Below are 17,717 nucleotides of genomic sequence, written 5' to 3'. Positions count from 1 at the left end.
GACAAGCGGCTTTGAGGTTCGATGACCTCAGATATTACCTATAGGAATACGTCGGGTACCTATTGGCATTTTTCAGCAAACCAATGGCAGATTTATTGCATAGGTACGACTGAACCAAATGAAGATTATTCTAGTTAAGAAAGACTTGACGAGAAAATACACTTCTCTACCAAACTTCTTTTCTAGTTATTTTTGGGAATTTTCAATCACTTTTCCATAACCTTATGGATTAAGTGACTTATGCAATACCTCCGCCGCACCGCCGCACTCCTACCTACAATTATTTCACTAAACTTAATCCAGTAATATAACTATATCACTAAAGACGTATTATAGTTATATTCCTAGTAAGATAGTAATGAATCGCTTTCGTTACGACATATAATTATATCCCTAGGGTTATAACTATATAACGGCTTTATCTATCGTACTGCGACATATACACTAAATATTATTAACACATTGAGTGTCGGGAACCCGCTCGGCGGGCGCTCTGTCCTCGAAACTTAAATACGTGATTAAGTCCCGCTTTATAATTTAGAGCCAGTTGCACCAACCACATTTGACAGACTAAATATAAGAGCGATTACAGCGGCAGTTAAGCCTCAGGGGGCTTTGTTCGCTGTCATAATTTTTTGAATGTAAATATTTTGTGTTAATAAATAAATGAAAAAAAAAATATATATGACCCTTATAAAGTAACCGCGTGCAGTGTAAACAGTCGATGCTCCTCCCTGCGTACGATTGCTTGCGCCGTTCGCAGCCCGTGCGCGCGCGCAGGTTCAGGCTCGGCGCGGTGGAGCGCCAGGTGCTCGAAGCGGGCTGCGTTCTTCTGCGACGGTGGGTGGCGCAGCATCGTGTAGCGGGACATTGAACGATGGAACCTGGAAAAATACGTTTTGTTTTTCACCTCTTAAGGAAAAAACGGAACCCTTATAGGATAATTTTGTTTTCCGTCCGTCCGTCTGTCGCAGACGACGACGGACGGACGGACGCAGTGTGCCATGCCTCTAGGTCAGCGGTTCTCAATCTTTTTTTATTGACGGAACCCTTTTGGAAAGCGAAATACTTGATGGAACCCTACAATAAAAAAATACACTTCTAAAAACTATTGTTTAGTTTTTAGAAGTGTATTTTTTTATTAATAAGCATAATAATTATGCTTATTTTATTATTCTAAATTATTCTAAATTCTTGCGGAACCCCTGCAAGGGTGTGGCGGAACCCTAGGGTTCCGCGGAACACACTTTGAGAATGGCTGCTCTAGGTAATTATAGGATTTCATTGACACACTTGATCAATATTTTTGGCACATGCATAGGTACTTTTAGCGAATGAAATGTATTAAGTTTCAGTATTTTTGTAACATCCCATGTACCATATGTTCTTGTGAATAAATGATAATGATACTGATAACAAACAAAGGTTTTTTAAACAGTTTTTTACAACGTTATCTTCACCAACCGGCCAAGTGCGAGTCGGACTCGCATTCCAAGGGTTCCGTACATTAAGTCCGACTCACGCTTAACTGCACAATTCTAATAGGCTTTCCTGTCATCTATAGGTAAAGAACTATTTTGTGTATTTTTTTCAAAATTTGATACCCAGTAGTTTCGGAGATAAAGGGGGAGGGGAATGGTCGAACAGACAGACACACGAGTGATCCTATAAGGGTTCCGTTTTTCCCTTTTGAGGTACGGAACCCTAAAAACAACAAATATAGTTAGTCAAGCAGATCTTGTCAGTAGAAAAAGGCGGTAAATTTGAAAATTGTAGGCGCGAAGGGATATCGTCCCATAGAAAATTTGAATTTCGCGCCTTTTTTTACTGACAAGATTTGCTTGACCAGCTTTACCTGATAATTTTCATATCCTGCTCCTCCATCCTATTATAAAAATCATCGTCCTCGCCTCCCCACCCCCAAAACTTGTTAGAAAACCCGTTCAACTGCTCAAACTGCGCCGCCCGCACGGCCAGCACGCCTCCGACCAGCCCTTCATAGATTAACAGGTATCGGAACTTGTCTATGCTCGCGCTGAGATGGCGCGGCTGCGTCGTGCAGGCGTAGAGGTTGGCGGAGTCGAGGGGCAGCAGGTCCACGTCGTGCAGGAGGAGGCAGGGGAAGCCGTCGGCCATGGCGGCGCGAGCGCCCACGTTGTACAGGAGACCCCTGTTGAAGGGTTTGAGGTCTTGCTGCTCGATCAAATATAGCCTGCATGGCGGTAAAGTTACAAAGATGATAAGATGTATAGTACCAAAGAGGTAGGTAAGTATATTCAACAAGCTAAATCACTATACATAGTATAAAACAAAGTCGCTTCCCTTTGTCTGTCTGTCCCTAAGTATGTATGCTTAGATCTTTAAAACTACGCAACGGATTTTGATGCGGTTTTTAACAAGCTTTTATTAGGTCGATCTGTATGTAACTAACTATGTAATGGAATCTAAGGTAACTAATTTAACCATCTGCCAAGGATCGTAGCGTCATGAAAATTGGCAGCTGTATGTAGTTCTGATGACAATACAATAGTATGGTACTGTCGAACTGATCTGATGATGGAGACAGGAGGTGGCCATAGGAACTCTCGACCTGTATATAACTAACATGTAATGGAATCTAATAATGTAACTAATTTAACCATCTTCCAAGGATCGTAGCGTCATGAAAATTGGCAGCTGTATGTATTTCTGATGACAATACAATAATATGGTACTATCGAACTGATCTGATGATGGAGACAAGAGGTGGCCATAGGAACTCCGTGATGAAACAACGCAACCTAATTGTGTTAGGGGTTTTTAGAATTGTCTCAATGAGTATTAGTTGTCTGTCGTAAGAAAAGTACAGTCAGCGATAAACGCTTGTACCAAAAATTTAATTTTTGCCAAAAACTTATTTTAAATAGACAGAGTGATTCAAGAGAAAGGTTTATGTATAATTTGTTAACCCGTGCGAAGCCAGGGCGAATCGCTATTTTCTAATAATTTTAACTCTACTAAGCCGTGCTACAGTGCGCGACCATTTAGGTTCTAGGCCCTAGGGTGAGTATTGAACACCCTACCGACGGCGAGCGGTGCGGTGAATCGGTGATAGAAAGCGGTCGTTAATTGGCATCATGTCAAACAATGTATAGCGTGCCCTTGGACTGACAATGAGTCGAAGGGTCCAAGCTGGCATCCAGGTGGATAAAATGCAACTCTCTCGTCAGTGTTTGAAGGATAAAGAGAGCCTTTACGAGCTGATGTGGTGAAAAGGATATTCTGATCTACTACTAACATTATTTTACAAAACTACTTACTTGTAATGAATATTTTGTTTCCTCAAAAAGTTATGTATATAGGGCAAGAAGATATCAAGTTGCTTTTGCATGTTTCTATATGTGACCAGTATTGCCACACTGAAGAGCGGGTTGCAGTGCGCCGGTGAAAATGTCCCGCGTTCAATGCCTTTAGCGTCAAAGTCGTGGTAACTCTTTCGCACGTGCCAAGCGTGAATTGTATGTGCACTTTTTAGAACATCTTCATATGTGCAGTTCGGTCTGTTATTCTTTAAAACGGTAGAAATTACTTCTTTATACAGAACCGAGTCTATGGCGTCGCCAGATACGTGTGGATAGTTATAAATTCCATAACTATTACGGAAGAAGTCATTCGTTACTACGAGTAGGAATACAGCCGAAATATATTTTTTTAGATTCTTTTTGAGGTAACTCGAAAGTATCATGACAGTAAAGGAAACCAGTATAAATGAAAGAAAATTAAATATTTTCCAAATAAAGGAAAAAAATGTTTAGTGGAGTCGATAACTGAAAAAAAATGTCTGTTATTTTAACACAACAGTTATTTGTTTTACAAGGGGGCAAAGTTGTTGTTTAACCGCACGTGCTATACCCGAGATACCGAAAGAACCCAAAATTGACCCACGAGCGTAGCCAGTGGTTCGAAAAATGGAATCTTGAGCATTGCGAGGGTTTCAAAGCAAGAGGGTTAAACAAAATTTGCCCCCGAGTGAAACAAATATCATTTAAAAGTCAATTGTACCAGCAAACAAAAGAAAGTAACTCAAAATTTGCATTTGATTACTTTGCCTCACATGTGAATAAAATGCAACTTTGTTATCAGTTTTTGAACAATCAAGAGAGCCTTTACCAGTTGGTGTGGTGAAATAGTTATTTGTTTTACAAGGGGGCAAAGTTGTTGTTTAACCGCTCGTGCTAATATTGATCCCCGAGCAAGCGAAAGATCCCAAAATTGAACCACGAGCGTAGCGAGTGGTTCGAAAAATGGAATCTTGAGCGTTGCGAGGGTTTCAAAGCACGAGGGTTAAACAAAATTTGCCCTCGAGTGAAACACAAAATTTTTCACCACACCAACCCGAACCAAATATTAAATGTAAAATATCAAACAAAATGAAACCAAATCAAATCCAAATGAATGTTATTAAATATTTATCATCCAAAATCATCATTTAAAAGTCAATTCTAGCAGCAAACATAAGAAAACAACTCAAAATTTGCATTTGATTACTTTGCCTCACATGTGAATAAAATGCAACTTTGCTATCAGTTTTTGAAGTGCAAAGTAAGCCTTTCCGAGCTGGTGTGGTGAAAAGAATATTTTATATTTATGGAAATAAAAATTTACAGCATTACAGCTAAGGGGCGCCAATGTGCTGTAAAATTAAGTAAGCAAATATCTGGGAGACCGAGCCTTGCTCGGAAAACATATAAAAACTCAAAAATGAGCGTTTTCCTAGAGACAAGACCTAGCTAGATCGATTTTTCGCCCCGTCTCCGGGCGTTTTTTTTTTGTTGTCCCCTACACTTTTTTTTCAAATTTGGGATTTTTTATGTTATTTCTTCTCAGAATCACGAGCTCTTTCTATCCTAATAGGAGAAAAAAAGTGTCCCAAAATTTCCATAAATTTTTCGATCTTTCCATTCCGCGACCGCCATACAAAGTCTATGAAAAATGGTGACGTAATGGAAATAAAAACCTTAGGACACTTTTTTTCTCCTATTAGGATAGAAAGAGCTCGTGATTCTGAGTAGAAATAACATAAAAAATCCCAATTTTGAAAAAAAAGTGTAGGGGACAACAAAAAAAAACGCCCTTAAGCGTTTGCGACGTTTGAGGTTAATAATTCTGTTTAGTTTAGGTTCTAAGTCATAGTTTAGTATCATTTTCAACTAAATCAAAGATGTAGACATAGATTTCATCCAAATCGGTTCAGCGTTTATTGATTCCCCGTACAAAACCTACACCTTACCTTTCATTTTTAGGGGATTTTTCTGGACTAAAAACTATCCTATGTTCTTCCTCGGGACTCAAACTATCTCTATACCAAATTTTATCAAAATCGGTTCAGCGGTTATTGAATCCCCATACAAATTTCCACCGCCTTTTTCACACCCTTAAGGGATTATTGTTGAGATTAAAAGTATCCTATGTTCTTCCCTGGGACTCAAACCATCTCTATACCAAATTTCAACTAGGTAAATTGGTTCAGCAGTTTAAGCGTGAAGAGGAATTTAAAAAAAAAGTATTTATTTAATATTTTATGTGTTTTAACTTCGAAATGGTGTCATTATGATATCATAAATGAATTCGGCATCCCCAATTTATACGAAAACGATACCAAACTTGGCGTAGTAACTAAAATGATGTACTTATTTAGATATCAAGATAAAGTTGAGAGCCAGAATTTACATCAAAAATCTCGGTGGCTCCACTTGACTCGGTGGACCAAACCTGCCAAAGGAAATCTCTTGTTCACTCTCGACTAGAGGGAATTACTTACAGCGGAAATAATACATGTGTAAGCCAATTTTGGCATAGTTGTAGGGAATGGTGTTTTAAGGTCCCTTTTTAGAGTTTTTCGTAAATAACTTTTAACGGTGGCCCGTAGCAAAAAATGTTCTACTACATAAGTATTTCCTACAAAAAAGGTTCAGTACACTTCTTCGCTAGGATAAATATTTCAAAAATATATTAATGTGGGAAAGTTACCTATAATTTGTTACAAGGTCGTTTTTTTTAGTTTTACGTAAATAACTCGTAAACGGTAGCCCACAGCAAAAAGATAACTGTTACATAAATAATCTATTTGAGATTTTTATAAAATTAATGCTACTTATTTTCGATAGGATCAATATTAAAAAAAATATTAAAGGGGAAGGGGTGTAGCCTGACAAGCGTAGTTTAAATTTTGATTCTAGAGAAAAAGTTTGCATAACTTTTTTGTAGGAAATGTTATGTTAATTATATTAATGTAATAACACATTTTTTGCTATTGGCTATCGTTTACGAGTTATTTACGAAATACTAAAAAAGGGACCTTAGAATTTATTTTCTCCCTTTAATATCTTTTTTAATGTTCATCCTAGCGAATAAAAGTAGCATTTATTTTATAAGATATTTTTTTACTGTGGGCTACCGTTTACGAGTTATTTAGGAAAAACTAAATAATAACGAGCTTAGAACAAATTATACGTGACTCTCCCACTTTAATATATGTATTTTAAAATATAGGTTGTCGAAGGCCGTAGAACCTCTCATACGCAAAGAGCAAGCTGGATTCCGACCGCACAGATCATGCACAGATCAGGTCAACACGCTACGTATCATTTTAGAACAAGCTACTGAATTTCAGAGGGAAATGTACCTAACATTTGTAGACTTCGAAAAAGCCTTTGATACGCTAAGGTGGGCCTGTATCTGGAACCGGCTGCATGAAATTGGTGTCCCCGAGAAAATCACCAACCTCATAAAGGCTATCTACAAGACCTACTCTTGTAGAGTGACGCACAATGGCCTTGTCTCGGAGGATATTCCAGTGAATGCGGGGGTGCGACAAGGGTGTCTTCTTTCTCCTCTCCTCTTTCTTGTTGTTCTCGATGGCATCATGCATCATGCGATTGATAATAAGCGCCGAGGCATAGAGTGGGGACTCTCCAACATCTTAGAAGATCTGGACTATGCTGATGACCTATGCCTGCTGAGCCACACACGCGCTGATATGCAAGCCAAGCTGGACGACCTTCGAAGTGAGGCAATGAAGATGGGACTCAAAGTCAACACCCGGAAGACCCAAGAGATGAGGTGCAGGGCGGCAAGTACTGTGCCGCTCCTTATTGGCACAGAGGCTGTGGAGCAAGTCCACAAATTTACTTACCTCGGGAGCGTCGTGTCGGAAACTGGAGGGACCGAAGAGGACATCGCTTCGAGAATAGCCAAAGCAAGAGCAACCTTCGCACAGCTCCGCCCCGTATGGCAATCAAGTAAACTGACACGGAGAGTTAAGCTCAGAATATTCCGGTCAAACGTAAAAACCGTTTTGCTGTATGGGTGCGAGACGTGGAAGGTCACAAAAGACATCTCGCGACAGCTACAAGTCTGCATTAACCGCTGCCTCCGCCGCATTCTCGGTATATACTGGCCCGAGAAAATCTCTAATGCCAACCTGTGGAGATGCTGCAATGAGACTCCGATCAACTAGCAGATCAAGCGCCGGAAATGGAGTTGGATTGGGCACACACTCCGAAGGGATCCTGACCACATACCGAGGCAAGCCCTAGACTGGAATCCCCAAGGAAAGAGGAAACGTTGCCGTCCAAGGCAGACCTGGCGCCGGACTATTATTGCAGAGGCAGAGGCTATTGGGAAGACTTGGAGCGAAGTCAAGCACGAAGCTCAAGACCGATCCAGATGGCGGCGCACTGTGGACGCCCTCTGCCCCATCTAGGGGACATAGGAAAATAAGTCAAGTAAGTCATTTTAAAATATTGATCCTAGCGAAAAAGTGTACTGAACCTTTTTTGTAGGAAATTTTATATGGATTACTTATGTAGTAGAACATTTTTTGCTATGGGCCGCCGTTTAAGAGTTATTTACGAAAAACTCTAAAAAGGGACCTTAACCTGGCGCGGATTCAAGTATGGACTCGCGCAACTCATGCTAGACCGCCTGGTGTGCAGTCGCGTGAAAGGTTCCATCATTATCTAGGAGGCGATGGCTACGACAACGTAGGTAGTTGTCAGGAACAAAAAAGGTACCTAGTCGTTTTCTCCATCAAGTAATAGTACTATGCCTTGTGGGAAACGGTCGAAGAGATAGTTAAACATACTAAAAGTTGGTAGCGATCTCTGGATCTGAACTATATTCCCATAAGGCAGTGCACTATAAGCAGTATAATATAATAATATAATACTCACTAGGAGTTTTAACAATTCAAGACAATTAAAACTTCGTCATATGCACAGACATTAATGTCATCGCTGACGCTTGACAGACAGTTGAAGTGTGCGAAAGGGAAGCCATCACGTATATTAAAAAAAAATCATTTATTTCGGACGATTAAGATCCGTAAAGTGTTAGTTACAAACTTACAACTGAGGAGTGTCTTTTCAAAAGGGTTTATTTTTTCTGAGAATCTATTTCTAAAATGGACTTTAAGTTTTCTTGAGAAAGGTTCTCTCTACAAGTACCGCTAAGAAAAAAATAAACCCTTTTGAAAAGACACTCCTCAACTAGACTTAAATTACTAGAGTCTGTGCGGAAAGAGAAGAGTCGTGGAATGTATGGGGCCCAATATGGGCCCAATACAATCCACGACTCTTCTCTTCCCGCACAGACTCTATGAATTCATGAGTGCGAAAGAGACAGAGGCCGCGGACGGCCAAGAGCTCGCCAAGAGCGTAGAGTTTGACCAAGAAAAGTCTGCAGCGATTTTGGTAGCCCACGCAGTGCAAGTGTTATTTACACGTCATAAATTCATAGAAGTTTGACGTTTTAAAATGACACTTGCTCTGCGTGGGCTATCAAAATCGCTGCAGGCTTTTCTCGGTCTGACTCTATCACCGTAATTCTTAATTTGAAAAAATTCTACCAAAAAGTAATGAATACTGTAACAATACAAATTCTCACGGCGCGCGGGTCGAATACTTTCTCGCTCGCACAGTACTGCGTCACACCGGCCAGCCACCGAGGAGCACCGAGCGCGCACGACGATCGCCGAGCGGACCGAATAAAAGGCGCAGTCCGCGCCGCATCAAATGACACCTAGCAACTGCCTTAGCGATAGGTACATCTCTGTCCTTTGGCGAGTCACAATGAGTCTGGAGTTCGTTAGCCCACTTGCAGTGTTCTCCCAGACTTACCTAGGTCCCTTGGCGATAGGTTCATAGACTGTCCCTTGGTTTATTACATTGTGAGTTGTCACGCTCAACAATGACAACTACCCGCACTTTTAATGAAGAAGTTACACCTACCCGACATTATTTTTCTAAAGTACCCTACGTGTAAAATGGGACTGTACAGAATGAATAAGGAGGCAAACGACGAATCATGCATAAAGAAGGTAGTAACAACACAATTTGAAGACAAAGTACCAACAGAAGTATCCACAGTAACACCAATCCAGTTGATGTATGCTATCAGAGTAGCTTCACTCCAGGGGGAGGGTTCTGACGAACACTTTCTCAAGCGGTACTGTTCAATAGTGCCAACTAGTCGACTTGGCGAAACTGAAGGAGATATCGTTCTACACAAGTCCTGGTATTCTCAATGGAGGCATACGAATACCAGAGGGACAGAATGCAACAATACTGATCCTGGTACTCTCACGGGACGTCATCGAGCATCAGAGGGGGAGAATGTAACTAATACTGATCCTGGCCGCGTAGCCAAGATGCCAATCGCTTACGCTTCGTAGCGATCGAAACGCAACTGTCACTGTCGCACTAATATGGAAGAGTGATAGAGAGACACAAAGCGTTTCGTTGTCGAAGCGATAGCGATTGTAACCTTGGCTAGGCCGGCTGGTACTCTCAATGGACGTCATCGAGTACCAGAGGGGGAGAATGTAACAATACAAATTCTCACGGCCATGAGTTAGACCAAGAAAAGTCTGCAGCGATTTTGGTAGCCCACGCAGTGCAAGTGTTATTTACACGTCATAAATTCATAGAATTTTGACGTTTAAAATGACACTTGCTCTGCGTGGGCTATCAAAATCGCTGCAGACTTTTCTCGGTCTGACTCTATCACCGTAATTCTTAATTTGAAAAAAATCTACCAAAAAGTAATGAATACTGTAACAATACAAATTCTCACGGCGCGCGGGTCGAATACTTTCTCGCTCGCACAGTACTGCGTCACACCGGCCAGCCACCGAGGAGCACCGAGCGCGCACGACGATCGCCGAGCGGACCGAATAAAAGGCGCAGTCCGCGCCGCATCAAATGACTTAGCTAGCAAGCCTTAGCCATAGGTACACCTCTGTCCTTTGGCTAGTTTCTATGGGTCGGGAGTTCGATAGCCACTTGCAGTCTTCTCCTTCCTCCCTAGGTTTAGCTAGTGCCTTGGCGATAGGTCCCGTCCCGACTGTCCCTTGGCTCTTTGCATATCGATGCGAGTAGGCGTGCTCAACCTTGCCGTCTGCTATTCGATTTAATTTAGTTAGGCGTTAACCAGTTTTGTATGAACCCGATAATGTATGCACCTATATATAAGTTTTCTAAGTCAATAAAAGTATCGTTGACATTGGCGTTTGAGTAAATCTCCTCGTTTGAGTAAGTCGGTGCCAAACCAAATTTTAGAGAACCGATATTTTAGCCAACGAAGAACGCTGTACTTGCATAAAAAAGACTAGGTACTTAGTTTAGTTCTTGTACTACTTACTCGTAATCGTTTTTATGATTGGCAGCAAATAATTTTTTTGTTGATTTGGCACCGCCTTCAAAAACTATATAAGTACGTAATTACCCGGATGATTATTAATTTTCTTATTATTAGGTATTAATAGGGAGTATTACTGCAATGTTTTGCCGCCAGAGTGCAGCACTAGTGACTTAAGTATAATACCATAGAGTAACTTCTGCATACTGTACCTTAAACTGTTTTTTGACAAGTTTTCACAGACAATCAAATATGACATTAATATATCAAGGCGGTTTGCATACAAAGGGCCTCCCGGGAAACGCGAAATCGAAACTCAGGTATCTGCCTCTTTATCGCTCGAATATGCAAGAGTGATAGAGAGGTTAGATAACAAAATGTCGACTCTCTCGTTTGCGGTTAGGGTTGCCAGATCGAAAGGCGCTATTATCGGGAATTCATATAAATTTTTCGGGATTTTGGGACTTAAGTCGGGATAAAAAACATTCAAATTAAAGTAATTGTATCAAAAACAACGATATTCTACATTATTGGCACTACGTCAGCAGAACTGCTCTGCCCATAGACGTTTTTATATAAAAATAGTAGAGTTAGACCAAGAAAAGTCTGCAGCGATTTTGGTAGCCCACGCAGTGCAAGTGTTATTTACACGTCATAAATTCATAGAAGTTTGGCGTTTAAAATGACACTTGCTCTGCGTGGGCTATCAAAATCGCTGCAGACTTTTCTCGATCTGACTCTATAAAGTATTTGAGATCTTGAACAAACAAAAAAAAATATCTTCTCATTATCTACCTATATTATCATTTCATTTCATTTATTTATTCACAAGCAATATTTACATCGCATTGGAAATTATACATACAAATTGGCTAACACAAAAGAAATACACAGTAACATACAAGCAATTGCCCAACAACAAGAAACATAATTAACTAGGTAATTAAAAAAAATACAATTAAAAAAATACAATAAAATATAGAATGTCAGTCGAAATTTATATACAAAAAATTAATATATGTCAAGTACGGAATAATTATATCACCTATATTCAACTATATTGTCACATGAATTCTAATTAGAGTGTATATATTTAATGTCAATTCAAAAAGCATTTCAATTAGTGGGCTGACAAAATTCTTCCATTGAGTACAAACACTTGCTTAGCAAAAATATCTTGAGCTTGGTTTTAAACATGTTTACATTGACGATCATCTTCAATTCAACAGGTAATCTATTAAAGAGAATAATGGCCTGATAGCTTGCTGAGTGCTTCACTACTTTAAGCTTAGCCGTGATTGTTTGTGGCAAGTCTTTTCTCCTAGTAGCTAGACGGAGTTCTCTGTCCTCTGGAGTTTCTATAATAAAAATAGACTTAATTAAATCTGTTAGTACCACCAAGATATACAGACTAGGCACAGTGAGAATTTCATATTCCAAGAAATAGCTCTTACAGGACTCTGTCTGTGGTACTCTAGCTATCGTTCTTATTGCTCTTTTTTGAGCCACAAAAGCTGTTTGTATATTGTACTTATAACTGTTACCCCAAAACTTGACGCTATATCGTAACCTGGATTCGATCAATGCGTAGTAGACAATCTTTAATTGAGATAGTTTTGCTTCGTCTCTAAAACTCCTTAGGGCTGTAGTGTATAGAACTATAGATGCTTATATACGTGTATTTCAATGCTATATAATCAATGATCTTTATGAATAAAGTGTAGTCTTATTTAGAATCTGGTTGTGTCAATACACCTCCCGACATCCATCCTCATATGGCGATCATGCCATCGCAGCGCTTTGCGCGCTGCCTATCGCGACGTCCGCGACCGTGACTACCGCGCGCGAAAGTGTTACATTTATTTGTCAAGGACTAAATATTTGGCTGTGAAAAACAAAATTAAAGACGGTGCTCAACATGGGACTCATTGCAAATATGAAATTATAAGTGTGGAACGAAGATGGGGTCTTCGCAAACAAAAGAAGAGGTCGTTATAGCCCAGAATGCTGCCGGGGGCTCCAGCAACAGCGCCGAGGTGGTTAAGAGTATAAATACCACAAATATTCTGCTCGTCGTGGTGGTATGCATCTTTGGTATCATATGCTTGGGTGCTGCATACTACTTTTATAGAAGATGCCACAAAAGGTGGATACGTGAGGAGATACGCGGGCACGCATTGAGGAGCTCGATTTTTCGCCGGACGCCGAAATCGGAAAACGAGGTTTAACTACGTGCGTGTTTGAACTTTTGTAGCGGAATACGGACTATATACAGCTCAATGTTGTTCATTGAGCTGTATATGTATGTAAGCGTCGAAATAAAAAGTGCAGTGTAAAGTGTAGTGCGCGTTGTAACCGTCTGTGCCATGTGTAGCCGTCTGTACCTACTCACCGGACAATGAGTAAGATTAGAACTTAATTGGTTTATAATATAATTAGCATATCACGTAGCAATAGCTTAAGGCGAATATATCTTTTAATATTAATTATGAATTAGTATGGCAGATGAATTATTAGATTTAATTAAGCAGTTAACTGTTATAAGACAATATTTAATTAAAATCGGTCCTAAGAGAAGAGTAGGACAAATTGTTCAAAATAAGTTGATTGAAGCACAAGCTGTGCATGCTGATTATTCTACTTTTTTGGATAGTTTAGAAGAAATTGAAGAGAGCATAAAAAACGACGATCTTATAACTATAAAGAAATTTTGTAGCCAGTTTGATGCATTGTATGCAGAAATTTTAGAATTGTGTAGTGATACTAATATGTCCGAGATGGAGAAGTTTAACTTAAAAACGGCGTTGAGATGAAATTATGAAGAATTATCCAGTTCCTAAAAGCACAGACGAGGTGAAACGTTTTGTAGCTTTCGCAAATTATTACCGAAAATTCATTCCAAATTTTGCCGAAAAAGCTTATTACTTGAATTTGTTATGTAGAAAAAATATAAAGTTTCAATGGGATGATAACTGTCAAAAAGCATTCGAATGCCTCAAAGACTGCATGGTATCACCACCAGTTTTACAATATCCTAATTTTTCACAGGAAAATGAATATATTATACAAACAGATGCTTCCAAATTTTCAATAGGTGCAATTATGTCTAATTCAAATGGATTACCCATAGCTTACGCAAGTAGGAGCTTAAATAAAGCAGAAATTCAATACCCTACAGTGGAAAAGGAATTGCTCGCCGTGGTTTGGGCAGTTAAACATTTTAGGCCATATCTGTACGAGCGTAAATTTAAAATATGTACCGATCATAAACCTCTCGTGTACTTATTCAATATGAAAGATCCCTCGAGTAGATTATTAAAATTTAGAATGGCATTAGAAGAGTACGATTACGTGGTTGAATATGTGAAAGGCACGGACAACGTGGCTGCAGACGCATTGTCCCGGATACGCATTACGTCAGAGGAATTGAAAGAAATGAATGAACATGTAATTAACGTGATGACTAGAGCGCAGAAAAGAAGGATGGATGCGGTATCCCCGGTTGATATGGTTTCTACTGACAACAGGTCTGATCAACCAAGAGTTGTAGCAACACATAGCAAACCGAAGGATTCCGTAGAGTTGAGATTTCTAGATATAAAAAGTATAGATAGGTTAAAAAGAGAAAAACGAATTAATCACGAGAGTAAAACATTATGTTATAGCCAGGAAAGAAAGACAATTTATATTAAACAAGTATCTCAATCACAACTGACGCGAGCCGCTTTTGTGAGAGAACTTAGTGAGTTATGTAAGAAAATAAAAGTTGAAGACATATATTTCATTAAAAATAAATATAATAATATATTTGTCGAGAAATTAGTTAGCGAAATACAAAATATGGTGGATTGGTCCAGACCACAACTACACATATTAAATGAAGTAAAGCGAATATATGACAAAGACGATAAAAGAGTCATACTTAATGATTTTCACCTTTTACCCACGAGTGGCCACGCGGGTATAAGGAGAATGTATAACAATTTGAAAAAGTACTATTACAGGCCTGGCCTTGAAAACGATATTAAAGAATTCGTAAGTAAGTGTGAAAAGTGCCAGCGCCAAAAATATACGGTTCAGATAAAAGAACCTATGGTCGTGACGTCAACAGCGCACTCTGCGTTTGAAAAAATATTCTTAGATATAGTGGGCCCTCTAGATAAGGATAATTATAATCATTCATATATATAAAAGCTCTTGGTTTCGTAGTACGTCAACCCAAATACTTTCATAACCACCACGTCATTACTCTATTATATAATGCCTTTGTACGTAGCCTGTTGGAAAGTAACTATATTGTCTGGTGCCCACACGAAAAGAAATACGTACTTCTGATTGAAAAGGTTCAGAAATCATTCGTAAGATACTTGTACTGGAAACAGTATGGGTACTATCCCTATATGTATCCTACGCAGTTTGTGTTAGGAATGGTCGGTCATCAAAGTCTTGAGGTACGGAGACAACTTGCAGTCATAAAATACTTCCTTAGATTAATACGTGGATCAATCACAAATCCGTGGTTACTGCAATATGTCACTTTTAAAGTACCTACGCCATTTGTGAGAACTACTCTTCGACCTCGCCCCACACTTCTTTTTATAATTCCCAGCACCAACACAGTAACTTTAATCACTAGCCCTCTGTATGTAGCACTGAACCACATAAATAATATCCTTCTCTTCGACCCCCAGACAGACATATTCTCACAGAAGGAACCGAGACTCCTAGCCACTGCAACTCGGTATTTGGAGTCAATCTCCACACCCACGACTATACCCTCATAATTTTGTATTAAATTTAATAGTCATGTATATTATAGTATAGTACTAAGTAATTAAATAATTTGTTATGTTTAATAACTTACATGTCTGGTTTAACTGTAAATGTAAGTTAGTCAATAAATAAATAAACAATATTCTAATTTTACAATGCGAACTATCCAAATACGTTTGTGCATATCCCCTTGTTTCTAAAACTTTTACAGAGGTTGCAAAATGTTTTGTAAACAATTTCATACTTCAACATGGCATACCAAAAAAAAATGAAGCGTACCTTGACCCTAGTCCATTGATCTGGTATAATTCCCCACGCAAAACTTGCTCGGAATATTCTGACCAGATGCGGGAGGAGGAGGTCCTGTCCTTGCTGTAAAAGCGCTGGAAACACTCCGTCTTCTCCTGCTGATTTAAATGGTTTAAATTTTTCCAATGCCCATTTAATTTTGTTTGGTCTGAAGATATAAGTTGCCAAATTCCAGTCGATATTGCGTGCCCTGTGGATTTGATTATTCCTTTGGGCGCATAACTGTGTGTTACTGGTTGTGTACGAACCGGGGAAGTGGGTGCCTCTGAGCAAGTCTAGAGTTTCCTCTTCTGTGTTCGTAAAAGTGCCATCTGGTCTTTTAGGAAGACCGAGATAGTTGGTCGGTGTCTTTGAGAGTATTTTGTGAATTCGTGCTCCTTTGTGAGTTTGGGCAATCTCTTCACAAAAACTTCTCCATGACCTCCTTTTTGCCTTCCTGATTTGTTTATTATATTCAGTCAGCGCTCTACCATACCTTTTCCACTCATTCGGTGTGGTCGAGTGATTGAATATGCGACGTGTGGATCTACGGAGGTTTTCTAGCCTTTTGTTCCACCACGTCGTTGTGTTAGTAGTTTTAGTCTCTTTCAACGGACAGCTTTGTTCGTACTCGTAGGCCCTAAGTATGCCTTTAGATATTAAGTTGACTGTTAGGTTGAGAGAGTCTGGTGATTTTACATATTTTGGTACATCCTTTAGACGGTTTTCAAGGTCAGTCTTATAGGCTTCCCATGACTTTTCTTTTGGATTTCTACGCGTTAGTGTGTTTTGCTGACTGTACCTACTTATCAAATATGCACTTCCGTATTTCTAAAGTATCATTCCTTTTTTTGTCTTCTACACTAAAGAAAAATATTAGACTACCTGTTCTACAATCAACATAAACTCAATGTTTCTCAAAGTCCCCAACCCCACGTCAATAAACCCGCGAATGACGTGAATTGACGTCACGTCACGTCAAACAACCCGTATCGCGAGCAACACCTACTTTATTACCCCTGGAGGGGTGGTGTTCGGATTATTATATCTGTTATGGTTATGATACTCAGACAGATTTTTTTTTATTATTTGTTTCTGAGTCATGAGAGTTTTCTTTATATTTAAGTATTTATATACCTATTATTATTATATTGGTATCGCTAAGTACCCACGACACAAGCCTTATTGAGCTTACTGTGAGACTTAGTAAATTTGTGTGATAATGTCCTACAATATTTATTTATTTTTCGTCGTAAGTTAGGTTATTTATAATATGAAAATAAAAGTAAAATATAAAAACACTTACTAAACAATAAAAAATACATATAACACATTATAAAAAACCTAACCTAGGGTGCCGCCAGCAGCGGGGCAAGGCCCAAGCTACCGGTGGTCAGGGCCGCAGAGAGAAGAACCGGCGGACTGTCCGCGCCGTGTCCAAGATCACCGCCTTCTGCATCTGGCCCTTGATCCAACCACCTAGCGAGAGTCTCTCAAGATGTCGGGCGAGACTCTTCGCTCTTAGACCGTTCACTAAAACGACTATCGGGACAATGATCGTCAAATCAACATCCCACATGGCGGTTATGTCGTGAGCCATGTCTATTTATTTTATTATTTACTTATTTTTTTATTTACGTTTGTTCTAGTTTTATATTAGATATAGAGGTTTGCAAACTTTTGAAAAATGTGTACCACTTGTACAACTTTGGGAACACATCAAATTATATTATCAAATATTATGATTTAAAGGGTGGTATCATAACAATATCAAAATTTTAACAAATTGCAAAATCTGAATGCCGCTTGATATCATCAAATTTTACTACCCCATGCCAAGTGGCTGTCACAATTTATCATTTTCTTTCAACCCTTATATTCTGAAGCCAATCTTATGTCAAACCAGTTTGAATTCATTTTTGAATGAAATGCGTTTGAGTTTGTCGACGCGGCATGAAACGAATGTAGTAAATAGTAGA

The 17,717-nt window shown here is 39.3% G+C and overlaps 1 protein-coding gene across 1 annotated transcript; it reads right to left on the bottom strand.

The window, feature by feature from the left end:
* Window positions 1–691: 691 nt before the first annotated feature.
* On the bottom strand, window positions 692–3,724 carry LOC134662619 (beta-1,4-galactosyltransferase 2-like). Its single transcript, XM_063518891.1, has 3 exons — window positions 3,300–3,724; window positions 1,856–2,212; window positions 692–884 (listed from the first exon to the last, which is right to left on the bottom strand). The coding sequence occupies exons 1-3, from the start codon at window positions 3,722–3,724 to the stop codon at window positions 692–694; spliced, it is 975 nt and encodes a 324-aa protein (XP_063374961.1).
* Between the last annotated feature and the right edge of the window lie 13,993 nt (window positions 3,725–17,717).

This window comes from Cydia amplana, chromosome 3, assembly GCF_948474715.1.
Source record: "Cydia amplana chromosome 3, ilCydAmpl1.1, whole genome shotgun sequence".
NCBI lineage: Eukaryota > Metazoa > Arthropoda > Insecta > Lepidoptera > Tortricidae > Cydia > Cydia amplana.
The sequence above is the reverse complement of the archived record's forward strand: the minus strand, read 5'-3'. Positions and strand labels throughout refer to the sequence as shown.

Bases quoted from the DNA above. Each gene is read 5' to 3' on its own strand.
- LOC134662619 (XM_063518891.1), bottom strand. From the start codon at position 3,724: ATGATACTTTCGAGTTACCTCAAAAAGAATCTAAAAAAATATATTTCG. The intron at 2,213-3,299 runs GTAAGTAGTTTT...ACCGCCATGCAG, and splicing joins AAACAAAATATTCATTACAA to GCTATATTTGATCGAGCAGC. The intron at 885-1,855 runs GTAAAGCTGGTC...GTATTTTTCCAG, and splicing joins CAGGATATGAAAATTATCAG to GTTCCATCGTTCAATGTCCC.